The sequence below is a fragment of the Pseudophryne corroboree genome, chromosome 11, assembly GCF_028390025.1.
Source record: "Pseudophryne corroboree isolate aPseCor3 chromosome 11, aPseCor3.hap2, whole genome shotgun sequence".
Classification (NCBI taxonomy): Eukaryota; Metazoa; Chordata; class Amphibia; order Anura; family Myobatrachidae; genus Pseudophryne; species Pseudophryne corroboree.
Genome location: NC_086454.1, coordinates 83,287,285 through 83,304,309, shown reverse-complemented (window position 1 = coordinate 83,304,309; position 17,025 = coordinate 83,287,285). Strand labels below are relative to the sequence as shown.

The 17,025-nt window shown below is 46.0% G+C and overlaps 1 protein-coding gene across 3 annotated transcripts in view; it reads right to left on the bottom strand.

The window, feature by feature from the left end:
* TCP11L1 (t-complex 11 like 1) overlaps positions 1 to 17,025 on the bottom strand; it is a 104,009-nt gene that overhangs the window by 48,466 nt on the left and 38,518 nt on the right. For all 3 annotated transcript variants that reach the window (XM_063944481.1, XM_063944482.1, XM_063944483.1), the window contains 3 exons: positions 4,925 to 5,045; positions 2,957 to 3,177; positions 94 to 230 (listed from right to left, as the gene is read on the bottom strand). In XM_063944481.1, the coding sequence (XP_063800551.1) occupies positions 94 to 230; positions 2,957 to 3,177; positions 4,925 to 5,045 (479 nt within the window). The remainder of the gene's footprint in view (positions 1 to 93; positions 231 to 2,956; positions 3,178 to 4,924; positions 5,046 to 17,025) is intronic.

Here is a 17,025-nt window from a genome sequence, read left to right as displayed (position 1 = left end):
CTGTTGTACGTTTGTATAGTATATCTATGCTTAACAAATATTTGCACCAGCCATAACAAAGTTGTACAATACAAGACCTGGGGATTTCCATACTTGGCTGCTTTTCAAAGTAGTCCTGGAACTTCTTTCTCTCATACTCCACAGACTGCTGCATCAGATGTGGCCGAATGGTGCCGATTGCAAAGTTGGCCATGTCCAATTTCATGAGATCTAGGACTGCGAAGATTGCCCTGTGAAACATGCACAGCAGACACTATATAACCATGTTGTACAGCCACACTGAGGGTAAGGTGTATCACCACTTGTCTCACCCTGACTCAGGTGTGAGCCCTTGACAAAGGTAACTTTCCCACAGTGTTTGAGAAACCTGCCCATTCAACCACCGCGTTTCATCTTATAAAGACTTCTTCAGGGGTAAATCAATAGTGGAACATAAAAACATGACATCGAATGCTGAGGGAGAACAGAGGACCTGCTTCAAGTATGGTCAATGACAATAGTCCTTTCTAGAGAGGACACTTCCTCAGCAGCTGTGTGTGTGGTTGTCAGCTTATGTGAACGTTACAATGGGAAACCGAACCATTGAACAGGAAGTCTGTGTTTACACGTATTTCTCTATTTTAATTCAAACAAGACTCCAAATATTGTACTTCTCCCAGTGTTCCTAATCTTCTAAGCAAACAAGTAAATTACAGAAAGCCGTATCTGGTCACAGCAGGCTTGTGTGATGTGCCTTATTCCCTCTCTGGTCCTGACTGTAAATGAATAATGGTCTTTAATTCAGGCTGTTGCCATTTTCAAAGCCAAAGATTTGACATTAAACAGTAAAACATGTTTAGCCTACCGTGATTTATGAGAGATTTGTCCGAGGAGTAAAACACTTTTGAATACATACAAATGAAATATTACCAGGACTTTCCAGGAAACCTGCTCTTATTAGCAGTGACGCCCAGAATGAGAACAGCCTTCTCTCTTGTACATAGTTCTCTTCATACATCTGACATGTACATACATACATACATTTTACATACACACTCACAAACACACACACACACACACACACACACACACACACAATTACAAGAGACTCCTCCATTGTTTTCAACAACAATAACCATACATACCATAAATCAAAATAAGTGATAATAAAGAACTGTAAGGCAGAACATCATAGTGTGTACAGTGAGGCTGTCTAAACAACAGCGTACCAGTGTCAGTAATAGGGGAAGGGGGGGGGGGGGGGGGAAGGGGGGTGTTGAAGTTACAAGCAGCGATGCCAAGTGAGAAATCTATGATGCCCATCCAGAATTAAGCTGATCATTTATCATTTACCAGTTCTAGCTGAAATGCGTGGTGTGGAGGATATGTACTATTTGGCCTGTTTGCTGAACAATGAAGGTTTCTAAAAACGATGTTCTTTTCTGTACAGTCATTTTTATTAACTGCACGGTATCTTGGATTACATTTTGGCAGGACAGGTCTGAGCTTACTAGCAGCAACGCATTCCCCTAAGTAAGCAGGCCAAAGCTCTTCACTAAATTGCCAACCCAAGCTTACAGATTGTCCTACTATAGTTTATTGGAGGAGCGGAGACAGGGGCACCTATTTAGGGTCTCCCACTACAGCTTATACAAGCAGGGCCCTCTTACCTCCCTGCAGTCTTTTATTACCCAGATTTATTGCTTTTTCTCCCAATTGTAGGACGCAACGGAATATACTGGTGTTAAAAAAAATTAAAAAAAACTTAAGGCCCTGCTGTACCTGTAGGAAGGGAGAAGTTTGAGAGTGGGGCTTTGAGAGGTAACAGTGGAGCATGTTAGGATCATGGTACTAGATAAAAGAGAGCAGATGGTTGGAATGTGCAGCTGAAGCTCAGTGAAGTCTGGTGGGAGCTGGACGTGTGGTTTATTGTTGTGTATCTTCAAAGCGCAGGTTGTGGTTGGGTGTAGTGACTGTAGGGGGAGCTACATGACCATGACAGATATCCGATGTCCTTGCCGCTCAGCTTCACTATTAGGATTATGGGCCTAATTCAAGGTTAATTGCAAAGTAGCATTTTCCTCTAATGGGCAAAACCATGTGCACTGCAGGTGGGGCAGATGTAACACGTGCAGAGAGAGTTAGATTTGGGTGGGGTGTATTCAAACTGAAATCTAAATTGCAGTGTAAAAATAAAGCAGCCAGTATTTACCCTGCACAGAAACAATATAACCCACCCAAATCTAACTCTCTACACATGTTGTATCTGCCCCACCTGCAGTGCATGTTTTTGTCCATTAGGGGAAAATTTTATTTTGCAATCAACCTTGAATTAAGCCCTATGTCTTCTATAGCTGCGTCTCACTCACCTTTGTACTAGGGAAGCCAATCCAGGGTCATTTTTTCAATTCCGGGTATCGGGATTGAAAAATGTCCAATCCCGGGATTCCCAGGATAGTCTGTATTGGCTTTTAACTATGTGGCCGCCCCCTCGCCCGCCCCGCACACATAACTCACCATATACCGGGTCGAACATCCTCCGCCCTCTCCTGGCGGCTCCCAGGGGCATGTGACGGCGAAGCATGACCTCTCACGCTACGCTGGGGAGCCAGGAGAAGGAAGCCGGGCAGAGTCTGAGCGTCCTGTGGGCGCTCAACACTGATCCCTCAATCCCCGGGATTGAATCCCGGACATTTTTGGCCCCAAATCCCAGGATCCCGCCGATCCCGGGATTGGCCACCATACTATGTACAACTGTATTTTAGTGTCATGCAAGTCCTTCCAAAACTGGCACAGGTTTGTAAAAGGCCTGGCCCGTAGATGGTAGAGTGAAACGTGTTTGACACTGTGGACATAGTGACCATGTCTGTAGTGGCGTTTGCAAGCTAATTGCGTACTTCTATGAACTGTAACCACATTTCATTTCTTTTATGCATTTTATACAGAATGGATACTACTATTATGAGCAGTAGCTTACCTGAATAAGGGCACTGGCTCTTTAATGTCCCGAAGTTTCTTGACTTCCTCATCTCGAGCTGGTGCACAGAGAGTCCCCATCATCCCTACAGTAAAGTCTGCTAGCTTGGGGATGTCCAGGACCCCATTCTCTGCTTCTTGCTTGATGAGATCCAGGTCCAGGACCTCATTGATCTGATTCCTCAGCCGTGTGTGGCCAGGTAACAGGAAAGAGAAGAGGGTCTTTTTTTGGGGGGGAAAAATGAACATATTGTTACATTCTTGGTGTGCTCCTCAGTCTATCGATGCTGGCTGCACCTGAGCCAATTGTCTTATTCCACACACTCATATCACCCTCTCCCCACAGTATTACATCTTCCTGTCCCTTCTACTAATAACATTGGTTTCTTTTTATAGGTGATACAGGTCAGTTTTCTATGTGGGGCCACATCTGTCACACTGAATACTCTGATCTATACAGGAGAATGCTGGATGACACACTGCTCTGAGGCTCATCATCTGGCCAGGCATGGAGCCAGTAAAGGACATGAAGCATGTGGCCTCCACTAGCATTGTAGATAATGACATAAGCAAGTTATATGGGGATAAATATTAGTGTTAAAAGACTTTAAACTATTCTTCAAAACATGTGGGAGTTAACTTACCATGTACTCATGTTGACTTACAATAAGTCCACCATAACCAGGGGATGGAATTAGGTGACCGGCGGTCGGGATCACAGCGGTCAGCATACCGATGCCGAGATCCCGGCCGCCAGAACGCAGGCAGGAGGGCGAGCGCAACGAGGCCCCTTGCGGGCTCGCCACAAGTTCTATTCCCACTCTCTGGGTGTCGTGTAAACCAACGAGTGGGGAACAGTCCTGGGACCCCTGCAGGCCGGGATCCCGGCGTCGGTATGCTGACCCCCGAGATCCTGACCACTGGGATCATAACTACATCCCATAACCAGCATATGTCCAGACCAAGGGTGTTTTAAGAGCGGAGTGGATCCCCCATACTCCAGCAGAGTAACAGAGTCTTTGGCAGCTCCTGTGTGGAGCCATTTTACCGAATCAATCACCATCAAGATGACTGTCGAGTATAGGGAAAGGGGTACAGCTTAGGCAACTGGAGTGGCGAATTGGTCAATCCTTGGTACACGGTGTGCAGTGCGGAGGTCCCCCTGGACTCTGCACATCCTGCATCCGGCTACAGTTATGCCACCGGTTCAGACGCATTTCGCCACCCAACTATAGTAACTAGATGCCGTTTATATGCCGTGTACATGAAGAGAGCTGTACAGGAGTCATAGGTGAGCTACTGCCACATATAATAAATAAGAGGAATTAAAGGGGTCCCCCACCTTCAGGATTTACTGGCTTGTGGTCACTTCTACATCAAAGAAACTGGGCCTGATTTAGAGGTAGACGCGATGTCAATGCTGGGCGATTTCTTTGCTACTGCACCACGCAGGGGTCCTGATTATGTCTGTGCAGAGTGGCAGGTGTTATTTCTGGCGCACATAGGGAGCAGCGTATTGGAATGTAGTGGGTGGGGTCATAGCTAGACGCACAGAGACAGGCTCTTATAGGGCATGTTATAAGAGTGTCGCGGATATGTCAGTGACACTGTCTGCTTATAGATGCTTGACCGCTCACATAGGAGGCCATATACAGATGGCAACACTACATCTGCCCCAGGGTTGGTGCAATCGATGGTGGCATCAACGGACTCAATCGTTGTCACGGCGTCTACGTTTGCAGACAGCGGGTGTCTCAGTCTTTCCACATTTGGACGCACAGATGTACGCTAGGGAAGGGCATTTGCATAATGTTGCAGACAGGTGACCAGCAAAAGACACAGAAGCCTTTGTGTAAGAAGACAGTGCTGTCAATTTTCATTGCCATGATATACAATCCAAAAATGACGTCTCAAAGTAATGTATCTGGAAAATATAAATGCTTGGAGGGAATGGTGAAATCAGCATTACCTCTTTAACTTCTCTAAGTAGTATAATCATATGGTCATAAACTGGAGGGTCTTCACTGAACTGAGTTTCTAAGCAATCCCAGAATGCTTTATGTACAATGTCCCGAACGGTTCTTTCCAGGCTACAGGAAAATGGAAGAAGAGAATACAGATTACTGAGAACCTATGGCAGACGGATGGGGGAGGGGTAGCCGTACCAATGCTAACCATATAACATGACTAAGTACAAGTAACCTGACTATAAATATCCAGCTAAGTACCTAATACCAGTGGCCCTGGATTCCCACACATCAGATGAGGTGAGACGTGATTTTGGCATCACTGTAATGTATGAACAGAAATGGCTGCAGATCTATTATCTTTATGGTAGCACAACGTGAATGATCTCTGGCCACAATAGACATCCCTCCCATGACATTTGTAGAAATATAAAGCAACATGAAATACTTAAGGTCAAGATAATCACGGCTACATAAACCTTTTCTCTTTTACAGAAACAATTCCTGAAGATATAGCCATTAGCTTGTCAGCGATAAGAATAAGAACTGGGGGGCAGATGTATTAACCTGGAGAAGGCATAAGGACATGATAAACCAGTGATATGTTCAAGGTGATAAAGGCACCAGCCAATCAGATCCTGTTAATTTACATATTGGAGCTGATTGGCTGGTGCGTGTATCACCTTGCACATATCACTGGTTTATCACTTCCTTATGCCTTCTCCAGGTTAATACATCTGCCCCTGTATTATTTAGGGACAATTACATGTTCTATGCTGTGATGTAAGCTCATGTCTGGCACTAGGATCACATGAGGAAGCTAGTGTTCACTCTAGGATTTTTTTAGGGCAGGGTGTTGATCACGGGTAGGGCACACTTTTCATTCGGGAGGGCACATTTTTCAGTTAGAAGGGCAAAATTAGGTACATACTATAATGCTTGGTCCTCCCATTCCCACATGGCAAAGAATGGACAGTGCGCGCCGAAGGCACGCAGCAAAAATTTAGGGGCATTGTTTTTCATGGGGAAGGGGCATGGCCACATAATAGTGGAAATTCACATTACACCAGACAGTAGTGCAGCTAATACACACTGCACTAGGTAGAACCTCCTATACACCCTGCGACAGGTAGAGCACGTTATACATATTGCGCCAGATAGAGCACATTCTACACTTTGCGCCAGGCAGAGCACGTTATACACACTGCACCAGGTAGAGAGCACTGAGACACACTGCACCAGGTAGGGCACATTTTTGATCTCCGCTTTTTTTTCTGCCAATTTTACTTACTGGGGGCTGATGCTGCGGGAGTTGATCGCGCTGGTTCCCCCCTCACACACCGCGGAGCTAGTTGAAAATGGCCACCACACTGATCCATGCACACAGAGGAGGGAGGGCTGGGTTTGTCTCGGCGGGAGAGGCAAACCCAGCCCTCCTGTCTCTCGCAGAGGAGGGGAGCTGCGGCGTCTGACAGCTAAGGACGGGCGGGCGGGACGCGGAGGTCTCTGTCTCTCATGCAGGGAGACAGTGTGATTACTGCAGTGTGATTAATGTGTCTGGTGGCGTGGCAGGGTCCGGCGGGCAGCAAAGTGCGGGGCGGGAGGGCGCACACAAACGGGCAGGGCGGCATTCAGGTGTCTAAAAAAGGGGCAGGGCGTAGCGCCCTGTGAAAGACACCTAGAGTGAACACTAGAAGACTGTGGTGTGCAGGTAAATGTTCCGAGGACAGTTGTTTTCCTAAGCAGGAATGTGAATCCGCCTCTTGTATACCGGCAGGACAATGAGGCTCCTGAGTTTACAAAAGAATGTGGGCTCTATGTGAATAAGGTGACGTAACTGCCGGGACAGATTTTATCTGATCTGTGCCTGAAGATCTGAACTTCCCTTCTAGCTAATCCCATTTTAATAAACAAATATTGGCAAGAAACTGTTGGGAATTTCAGTAGAACGGTTTAATAAGGAAATTTACAGCTGGGTCGATATATTGATTTACATTTTTTTTTTTATGGTTTTATGGTTTTTGAATGTAGCAGTCTCTTTATATATTGAAGTGGGCCGTCTGTAGCTATTAGGTGATTAGAACACTCACACATCGATTTACATCTACCGACTACAATAAAGATCCTCTTGCCTCACACTTTACTCAGCAATTCCCACAATCTTGAAACAATAATCTAGTAAATGGTGCTTGGAGAATACTGCACCCAAACACACAAGATTATAGTCATTATTCAGCCACACATGACTTTTAGATATAAGGGCTACAGAAGTGTCTGTGTTGTTCAGACCATGAGAAGGTAGTGCTGTGGCTGAATAGCCAATAGGACCTTGTGAGGCTTAAACTAGTGTGACAAGAACACTGGAATAGTGTTTGAGGGCAGGTATGTTTGTCCCAGGTTCTTGTCTTACCTGTATTAGAAAAATGAAAACTACTAGGAAAATGTTTTGTTTTGTCAGAACCTTTTCAGTTTATTGGAAAAGCTGGATAAGGGCCCTGAAAGAAAGATAGGGCAAGTTCCAGATGTTGGGCCCAGTTCGGGTCTTTGGCCTCACAGAGGGCTAATCAAGGTTTCAGCTGTGTAAGTGGGTTATAGGGCTGCTAGCCTGATTACTGTGTGCAGACTACCTGGGAAGACTGCAGGATCTCTGTGAGAGAAACACGCTTCTTTATACAAGTGAGCCAAACAGTATTGACTGGAAAACTGTGTTTTCGTTTAAAGACAGTTAGGAACGTCTTGTGTTTAGTTAGTGCCGGACAGGCAAGGTATTTTCTTTTGGTGTTTGTTTTATTTTCTGTTCAATAAAACTGGTCGTGGCCAGTTGCACCACACACTGGACTTGTATGATTCCTCAGCGGCTGCTTGCTGCCATTTACCCCAGGAAACGGCACCTTCTTCCCTTACAGTGTTACAACTTGGTGGAGAATGCGAGCCTGCCGCTCTGCGCATAAGTGAAAGCCGCAGCTTTATGAGGCCTGCAGAAAACGGTGGTTTATGCAGATACAGCCCAGTGTGAAGTTGCTGAGACTCACCCCTGAGTGTTTGATATATGTCCTGGGTGAAAGCAGCTACAAAGCCGCCTGAAAAATCTGTCGACATGGAGGAACTGCTCAAAGCCTTGCTGCAAGCTACAGCGGCTCAGCAGGAGGCAATCAGACAGCAGCAGGTGGCAATGGAGGAAAATTGGAGGCAACAGCATCAGGATAGAGAGGCCTTAGCAGAAGTGGTGCAGAGCCTTGCAGCCCGGATTGGAGATGTGGCCGTCAGTGCTCCGACCAGCTCTAGTTCTATACGGGCCAGTCACTTCCTGCAGAAAATGACAGAGGCTGATGATGTGGAGGCCTACCTGACCAGGTCTGAAAGGACTGCCGAGCGTGAGAACTGGCCGAAAGCACAGTGGGCCAGTCTGCTGGCACCTTTTCTGTCAGGTGAGCCCCAAAAAGCGTACTTTGATTTAAGCCCTGCTGAGGCTCGGGACTATGATAAACTAAAGACTGAGATCCTGACCCGCCTGGGAGTCACGCTGTCAGTACGAGCACAACGGGTGCACCGTTGGGTGTACGCCATGGAGAGGCCTCCTCGCTCCCAGATGCACGACCTTATTCAGCTAACAAAAAAATGGTTACAGCCAGAGACATTAACTGGTCCCCAGATGGTTGAAAGAGTCGTCATGGACCGCTATTTGAGATCTTTGCCCGTGGTCCTGCGCAAGTGGGTGAGCCATGGAAACCCGGATACTGCTGATCAATTAGTGGACATGGCAGAGAGGTACTTGGCGGCAGAGGAACTACTGATGACCACCCAGCAACCCATAGATCCTCGACAGCGCCCTTCCGTAAAGACTGGTAAGACTGTTTCGTGGGAAAACGTTGCTGGGCGGATAAGAGAACGCAAGGCTGTAGAGATTGTAAACACTGGCCCTGGAGACAGGCCAATGGGGCTAGAAAGGTTTATGCTGCCCAAACGGGTTGATAATCGTGTGGTTAAATGTTTTAGGTGTGGTATGCAAGGTCATGTTATTGCCAATTGCCCAGTCACGCAAGAACCCATGCAATGTGATGCTGCCTTTGAATGTCGCAGAATGTCTTTCTTTGCTAGGTTAGCCAGTACTGTGGTACCTTCACCTGAGCTGGAAAAACAAATGTGTGACGTGTTCTTAGAGGGTAACCGGGTAGAGGCCTTGCTAGATTCAGGAAGTTTAGTTACCCTCGTGAAAGCTGGGTTAGTGAACCCCTTAAAGGTCCAGCAAATACCTATTGGGGTAACTTGCATACATGGGGATACCCAACGTCACTGCTGAAGTGAATATAGAAACTTGTTGTGGGTCAGCAATTGTTAAAGTAGGACTGGTTCCCACCTTGGTGCATGAGGCCATAATAGGGAGGAATTTTCCTCATTTTTGGAAACTGTGGGAATCACGTTTATCAACAGATGTGAGAAGTAAAGAGCCAGTTGATAATCACAGTGATTTTTATGGATGTACGTGTGTCTTCAGAACTTTGACCCTTTGCCTTTTGCTAGCTTGGCTGGGGAAGTGACATATGGGGAGTCCAGTGAAGACCCTCTTGCTGGGAACAGAGACATGGTAGTTAGAACTGAAAGCGTGCCTGACCTGGAGGTAAAGAAGGATCTGTTTGCATCTGAACAGTTAATGGATCCTACCTTAATAAAGGCTAGAGAGAATGTTAAGATTGTTAATGGGGAACCTGTGGTACCAGGTGACAGGGTTACGTATCCCCACATGGCCATCTGTAATGAGCTCTTGTACCACATTGTCAAAAGGGGTGAGGATGTGGTGGAACAGCTGGTAGTTCCCCAGCCTTATCGGAGAACGGTACTAGATTTAGCTCATAGTTACGTTACAGCAGGACATTTAGGGGCAGAAAAAACCATTGGAAGAGTTTTACAAAGGTTCTTTTGGCCAGGGGTTTATAAAGAAGTGTCTGAATATTGTTCTTCCTGTCCTGAATGCCAGTATCATGCCCCTAGACCCCATTTCAGGAGCCCACTAGTTCCCATGCCTATTATATAGAGGTCCCGTTTGACAGAATAGCCATGGATCTCGTGGGGCCCTTGTTAAAGTCCGCTCGGGGCCATCAGTATATCCTGGTAATAATGGACTATGCCACTCGATATCCTGAGGCTGTCCCTTTACGCACTATCACAACCAAGGCGATAGCTAGGGAGCTGGTGCAGGTTTTTAGTAGAGTGGGAATACCAAAAGAAATTTTGACTGACCAAGGTACTCCATTTATGTCAAGGATCATGATAGAATTGTGCAAATTATTTAAGGTCACTCACCTCAGGACGTCCATTTACCATCCCCAAACTGATGGGTTGGTGGAAAGGTTTAATAAAACATTAAAAAGTATGTTAAAAAAGGTTGTTGATAAAGATGGGAAAAACTGGGATTGTTCGTTGCCCTACTTGTTAATGGCCATCAGAAAAGTTCCTCAGTCCTCTACGGGGTTTTCTCCATTTGATTTGTTGTATGGTAGACACCCCAGAGGGCTGTTGGATATTGCCAAAGAGATGTGGGAAGGACAGCCCACTCCTTATAGAAGCGTTGTTGAACATGTAACACAAATGCAGGATAGGATTGCAGCCATGGTACCTATTGTCAGAGAGCACATGGAACAGGCCCAAAGTGCTTAACAGAGGGTGTATATAACTGGAGTGCCAAGATACGGGAATTTGCTCCTGGAGATAAGAGTTCTTGTTTTGGTACCCACTGTGGAAAGCAAGTTCTTAGCTAAATGGCAGGGTCCATTTGAGATTAGGGAAACAGTGAATGAGGTTAATTACAAAGTATACCAACCGGGAAAGAGAAAACCCGAACAAATCTACCATGTTAACTTAATCAAACCCTGGAAAGATAGGTTGTCTCTGTCAGCGGAGCCTTGCCTTTCGGTGTCTTCACCTCGGTTGCTTCCCGCAGTAAAGGTGTCAGAGACATTATCAGCTGATCAGAACAATCAGGTTAAAGAATTTCTCATCCAAAATAGGGAGATATTTTCAGAGCTGCCTGGCCGAACGACCATAATAAAACATGACATTGTCACAGAACCAGGGGTCAGGGTCCATTTAAAGCCATATAGGATTCCTGAAGCTCAGCGAGAAGCTGTTTCTAAAGAAGTTAAGACCATTTTAGAACTTGGAGTCATAGAGGAATCTAACAGTGAGTGGTCCAGTCCCATAGTTCTCATCCCGAAGCCAGACGGTAGCATACGCTTCTGTAATGACTTTCGTAAGTTAAATGAGGTGTCCAAGTTTGACGCATACCCCATGCCCCGTGTGGATGAGCTTATAGAAAGGCTGGGAACAGCCAGGTTTCTCACCACGTTGGACCTGACCAAAGGTTACTGGCAAATACCTTTATCTGATAGCGCATAAGAAAAAACAGCCTTTTCGGTACCGGAGGGGCTGTACCAGTATAAGATGTTACCCTTTGGGTTGCATGGGGCTCCAGCAACCTTTCAACGGGCGATGGATAAAATTTTGAGGCCCCATAGAAAATATGCAGCTGCCTATTTGGATGATGTGGTAATTCACAGTACAGACTGGGGGTCCCATTTGGTTAAAGTACAAGCAGTACTGGACTCAGAGAGGCAGGGTTAACTGCTAACCCAAAGAAGTGCTGCCTCGCAATGGAGGAGGTCAAATACTTGGGCTTCACCATAGGCAGAGGTCTGATTAGGCCCCAATTGAATAAAATTGATAGTATTCAAAACTGGCCTCGTCCAGTGAATTTAAAACAGGTAAGGGCTTTTTTGGGAATAACTGGGTACTATAGACTGTTTATTCCCAACTTTGCGACCACAGCAGTGCCGTTGTCAGACCTTACCAAAGGGAAGCAGTCAAGTATGGTGAATTGGAACCCTGATGCAGAAAAAGCGTTCCAAGCGTTAAAAGTGGCTTTGTGTTCACAACCTGTGTTGAGAACACCAGATTTTTCAAAAGAATCTGTGGTACAGACAGATGCCTCAGAGGTAGGGATAGGGGCTGTGCTGTCCCAAACCAGAGATGGGGACGAACACCCTATCATTTATTTGAGTAGGAAACTCAATGAGCATGGAAAAAGGTATGCCATTGTGGAAAAGGAGGCTTGGCCATTAAGTGGGCACTAGATACCTTGGGATATTACCTCTTGGGTAGACAATTCAGACTAGGGACAGATCATGCCCCTTTAAAATGGATGTATGTAAATAGAGGCAAGAATGCTCGAGTAACTAGATGGTTTCTAGCATTGCAGGATTTTAAGTTTGCTGTCGAACATAGACCGGGTACACAATTGGCCAACGCAGATGCATTGTCCCGCATCTTCTGTTTGGGGGCTACAAGTGTTCCGGCCCCTAGGTCGAAACAGGGGAGGGGGGATATGTGACAAGAACACTGGAATAGTGTTTGAGGGCAGGTATGTTTGTCCCAGGTTCTTGTCTTACCTGTATTAGAAAAATGAAAACTACTAGGAAAATGTTTTGTTTTGTCAGAGCCTTTTCAGTTTATTGGAAAAGCTGGATAAGGGCCCTGAAAGAAAGATAGGGCAAGTTCCAGATGTTGGGCCCAGTTCGGGTCTTTGGCCTCACAGAGGGCTAATCAAGGTTTCAGCTGTGTAAGTGGGTTATAGGGCTGCTAGCCTGATTAGTGTGCGCAGACTACCTGGGAAGACTGCAGGATCTCTGTGAGAGAAACCCGCTTCTTTATACAAGTGAGCCAAACAGTATTGACTGGAAAACTCTGTGTTTTCGTTTAAAGACAGTTAGGAACGTCTTGTGTTTAGTTAGTGCCGGACAGGCAAGGTATTTTCTTTTGGTGTTTGTTTTATTTTCTGTTTAATAAAACTGGTCGTGGCCAGTTGCACCACACACTGGACTTGTGCGATTCCTCAGCGGCTGCTTGCTGCCATTTACCCCAGGAAACTGCACCTTCTTCCCTTACTGTGTTACACTAGGTACACGCTATACAATTACCTGTCCAATCTGACAGGCTGGAATGAAAATCTGGAAATGTATGGCAGTAAGTGAAAATCGACCATTTGCTCCCAAACACTGGAAAACGGACATAATCAGTTCTTCAGACAAATTTGATTTAACCCATTTATCGGACCAACCATTTCTGTTCATTTTCCAGTGTTTGGGAACAAATGATCGATTGTCATTTACTCCCATACATTACCAGATTTTTACTCCAACCAGTCAGGTTGGACAGGTAATCGTATAGTGTGTACCTAGCTTAAGGGTCAAATTTAACTAGCCCTGGTAATTTAAGAGGAGTGTGAAAAAGTGGTACAGTTACAGACCTTTTTTCTCACCCGTTAAAATCAACCTGTTATCAGGTGTTAACACACAGAATGCAGACAAACAGTGCCAGTTGCTCAACCATTCCTGGAGATAATTTATATATCAGGCGCTAGAAAGGGGGAGGGGTCACAAACAAACAGCAGACAGAAAGTGCTTTTTCCCCCCCCACCCCCCCTGGTATCCCCCCAGCACACTAAAAAATACCTGTAACCATATCTGTACCTATCTGGTAATAGAATTTCAGAGAACTTGGCCGCATTTTAGTGTGCTGGGGGGATACCAGGGGGGGAAAAAGCACCCCGCCTCTCTGTCTGCTGTTAACACACAGAATCCCGGAAAAGTTCCCAGACCTGTGTGTTAATACTGTGTTTGCACCTGCTAGTTATTGGGGATTTCTTTTCAGGTCTGCTCAGTCCCAAAAGGAAATCCCTGGTAAGTGCAGCTTGTGAGCTGCCTTCAGGGATAATGGACTACCCCCCGGGGGATCAATTAGTCCACAGTAAATTACCACAGCTAATTAAACATCCCCCTTCCCCACCCCCAATGAAGAATTCTAAATTAGAAAATACTTTAAAATCAATTGAAGCTACGAGCAGGGCCTTCTTCCCTCCTGTACTGTTCCTTCTCTTACTTTAACTATCTTCTACTCCATATTCCCTTCTACTGCACCCAATCTCTGCTTTCTGCCACCCGGATACTTATTTCAGTGTCGTCTGCTGATGTAGCTATGTTTATATACCCTGTACTTGTCCTATATTGTCTTGAACTGTAAGTTTTCTTGTTTTGCTTATTTATGTACTCAGTAATTGGGCACTGCAGATCCCTTGTGGCGCCATATAAACCATATCTGAACCTATCTGGTAATAGAATAAAGGATAATAATAATAATGAGGTGCCTAGTCTAGCAGTCTTTAGCAGCACAAAGCTGTAATCAGAGGGTTGTTAATCGAAGTTTGGACAAACTGCACAGTACCACCTTCTCTCTAAACTTACACCCTTCAGAAGTGAACTCATCAGCTTGCAAAGGAATAAAGCAGAAAAGTCTAGATTATCCATACATCTAGTCTACAAAACAAACCATAAAGCGGATATGATACTTGATAGAAAGTCACACCAAGGTCACAAATTACCGCCATGTGTTTATTACCCTATGTACTCAACTGCCAGAAGAATTCATGGTATGTTGGACTGCGTTTGATACTAAATATTAAGATGAACGAAAACCTGACCCTCTCAAGCCTCCTACACAGGCCATGACAAGCATTTCTGATATGATGAGGTCTCCAAACAGTGACCAGAGACCGAGCTTCCTGATTGGCCACTTGAGTTACTTCCTTGGCCAATCAGGTCTTCTAAATGTCCTAGACAACAAGTTACAACAAAACTTCTAATGTTAAACTCAGCCATTGTACTATACAATATTAAAAAAAAAGGAAACGGGGCAAAAATAGGATTTTAATACCTACCGGTAAATCCTTTTCTCTTAGTCCGTAGAGGATGCTGGGGTCATCATAGAACCATGGGCTATAGACGGGATCCGCAGGAGACATGGGCACTTTAAGACTTTGAAAGGGTGTGAACTGGCTCCTCCCTCTATGCCCCTCCTCCAGACTCCAGTTATAGGAACTGTGCCCAGGGAGACGGACATTTCGAGGAAAGGATTTATTGTTAAACTAAGGTGAGATTCATACCAGCTCACACCTCAAGCATGAGGCATGAACAATTTCAGCAACAGGCTGACTATAAACGTAACACAACATGTGTGGAACCACTACTAATAACTGCAGATACAGTACGCACTGGGACGGGCGCCCAGAATCCTCTACAGACTAAGAGAAAAGGATTTACCGGTAGGTATTAAAAACCTATTTTCTCATACGTCCTATAGGATGCTGGGGTCATCATAGAACCATGGGGTTATACCAAAGCTCTAGAACTGGCGGAAGAGTGCGGATGACTCTGCAGCACCGGCTGACCGAACTTAAGGTCTTCATCGGCCAAGGTGTCAAACTTGTAGAACTTTGCAAAAAAAGTGTTTGACCCCGACCAAGTAGCTGCTCGGCAAAGATGCAATGCCGAGACCCCCCGGGCAGCTGCCCAGGATGAACCCACCTTTCTAGTAGAATGGGCTTTTACCGATTCCGGTAACGGCCATCCAGCCGTGGAATGAGCCTGCTGAATCGTGTTACAGATCCAGCGTGCAATGGTCTGCTTGGAAGCAGGACACCCAACCTTGTTGGGAGCATACAGGACAAATAGAGCTTCTGTTTTCCTAATCTGAGCCGTTCTGGCGACATAAATCTTCAAAGCTCTGACCACATCAAGAAATTTTGACACAGCGAAAGCGTCAGTAGCCACAGGCACCACAATAGGCTGGTTCATGTGGAAAGAGGAAACCACCTTCGGCAGAAATTGTTGACGTGTCCTCAATTCAGCTCTATCTTCATGGAAGATCAAATAAGGGCTCTTGTGAGACAAGGCCGCTAATTCAGACACCCGCCTTGCAGAAGCCAAGGCCAACAGGATGACCATTTCCAAGTGAGGAATTTCAACTCCACCTTCCGTAAAGGTTGATTGTAGGAACTGCAACACCACAGTAAGATCCCATGGTGCCACTGGAGGCACAAATGGAGGTTAGATGTGCAACACGCCTTTCACGAAAGTCTGAACTTCTGGAAGGGAGGCCAATTGTTTCTGAAAGAAAACCGATAAGGCCGAAATCTGTACCTTAACTGAGCCCAATTTTAGGCCCACATCCACACCTGCTTGTAGAAAATGGAGAAAACGTCCTAGCCGTAACTCCTCCGTAGGAACCCCCTTGGATTCACACCAAGAAACATATTTTCTCCAAATACGGTGGTAATGTTTAGACGTTACCCCTTTTCTGGCCTGAATAAGTGGGAATGACTTCACTGGGAATACCCTTAAGGGCTAGGATTCTGCGCTCAACCGCCATGCCATCAAACGTAGCCGCGGTAAGTCCTGATACACGCACGGCCCCTGTTGTAACAGGTCCTCGCGCAGAGGAAGAGGCCAGGGATCTCCTATGAGTAATTCCTGAATATCTAGATACCAAGCCCTCCTTGGCCAGTCTGGGACAATGAGGATCGCCCGGATCTTTGTTCTTCTTATGATCTTTAGAACTTTTGGAATGAGAGGAAGTGGAGGGAATACATACACCGACTGAAACACTCACGGTGTCCCCAGTGCATCCACTGCAATTGCTTGAGAGTCCCTTGACCTGGAACAATATCCCTGAAGTTTCTTGTTGAGCCGAGATGCCATCATGTCTACTTGAGGAACTCCCCAACGACTTGTCACCTCTGCGAAGACTTCTTGGTGGAGGCCCCACTCTCCTGGATGGAGATCGTGTTTGCTGAGGAAGTCTGCTTCCCAGTTGTCCACTCCTGGAATGAAGATCGCTGACAGAGCGCTTGTATGCTTTTCCGCCCAGCGGAAAAGCCTTGTGGCTTCTGCCATCGCTGCTCTGCTTTTCGTTCCGCACTGACGGTTTATGTACGCTACTGCTGTTACATTGTCCGACTGGATCAGTACAGGCAGATCTCGAAGATGATGTTCCGCTTGCAGAAGGCCATTTTAAATGGCCCTTAACTCCAGAACATTTATGTGGAGACAAGTTTCCTGACTTGACCATCTTCCTTGGAAGTTTTCTCCCATTGTGACAGCCCCCCAGCCTCGGAGGCTTGCATCCGTGGTCACTAGGATCCAGTCCTGAATCACGAACCTGCGCCCCTCTAGGAGGTGAAAGCTGTGCAGCCACCACAGGAGTGATACCCTGGTCT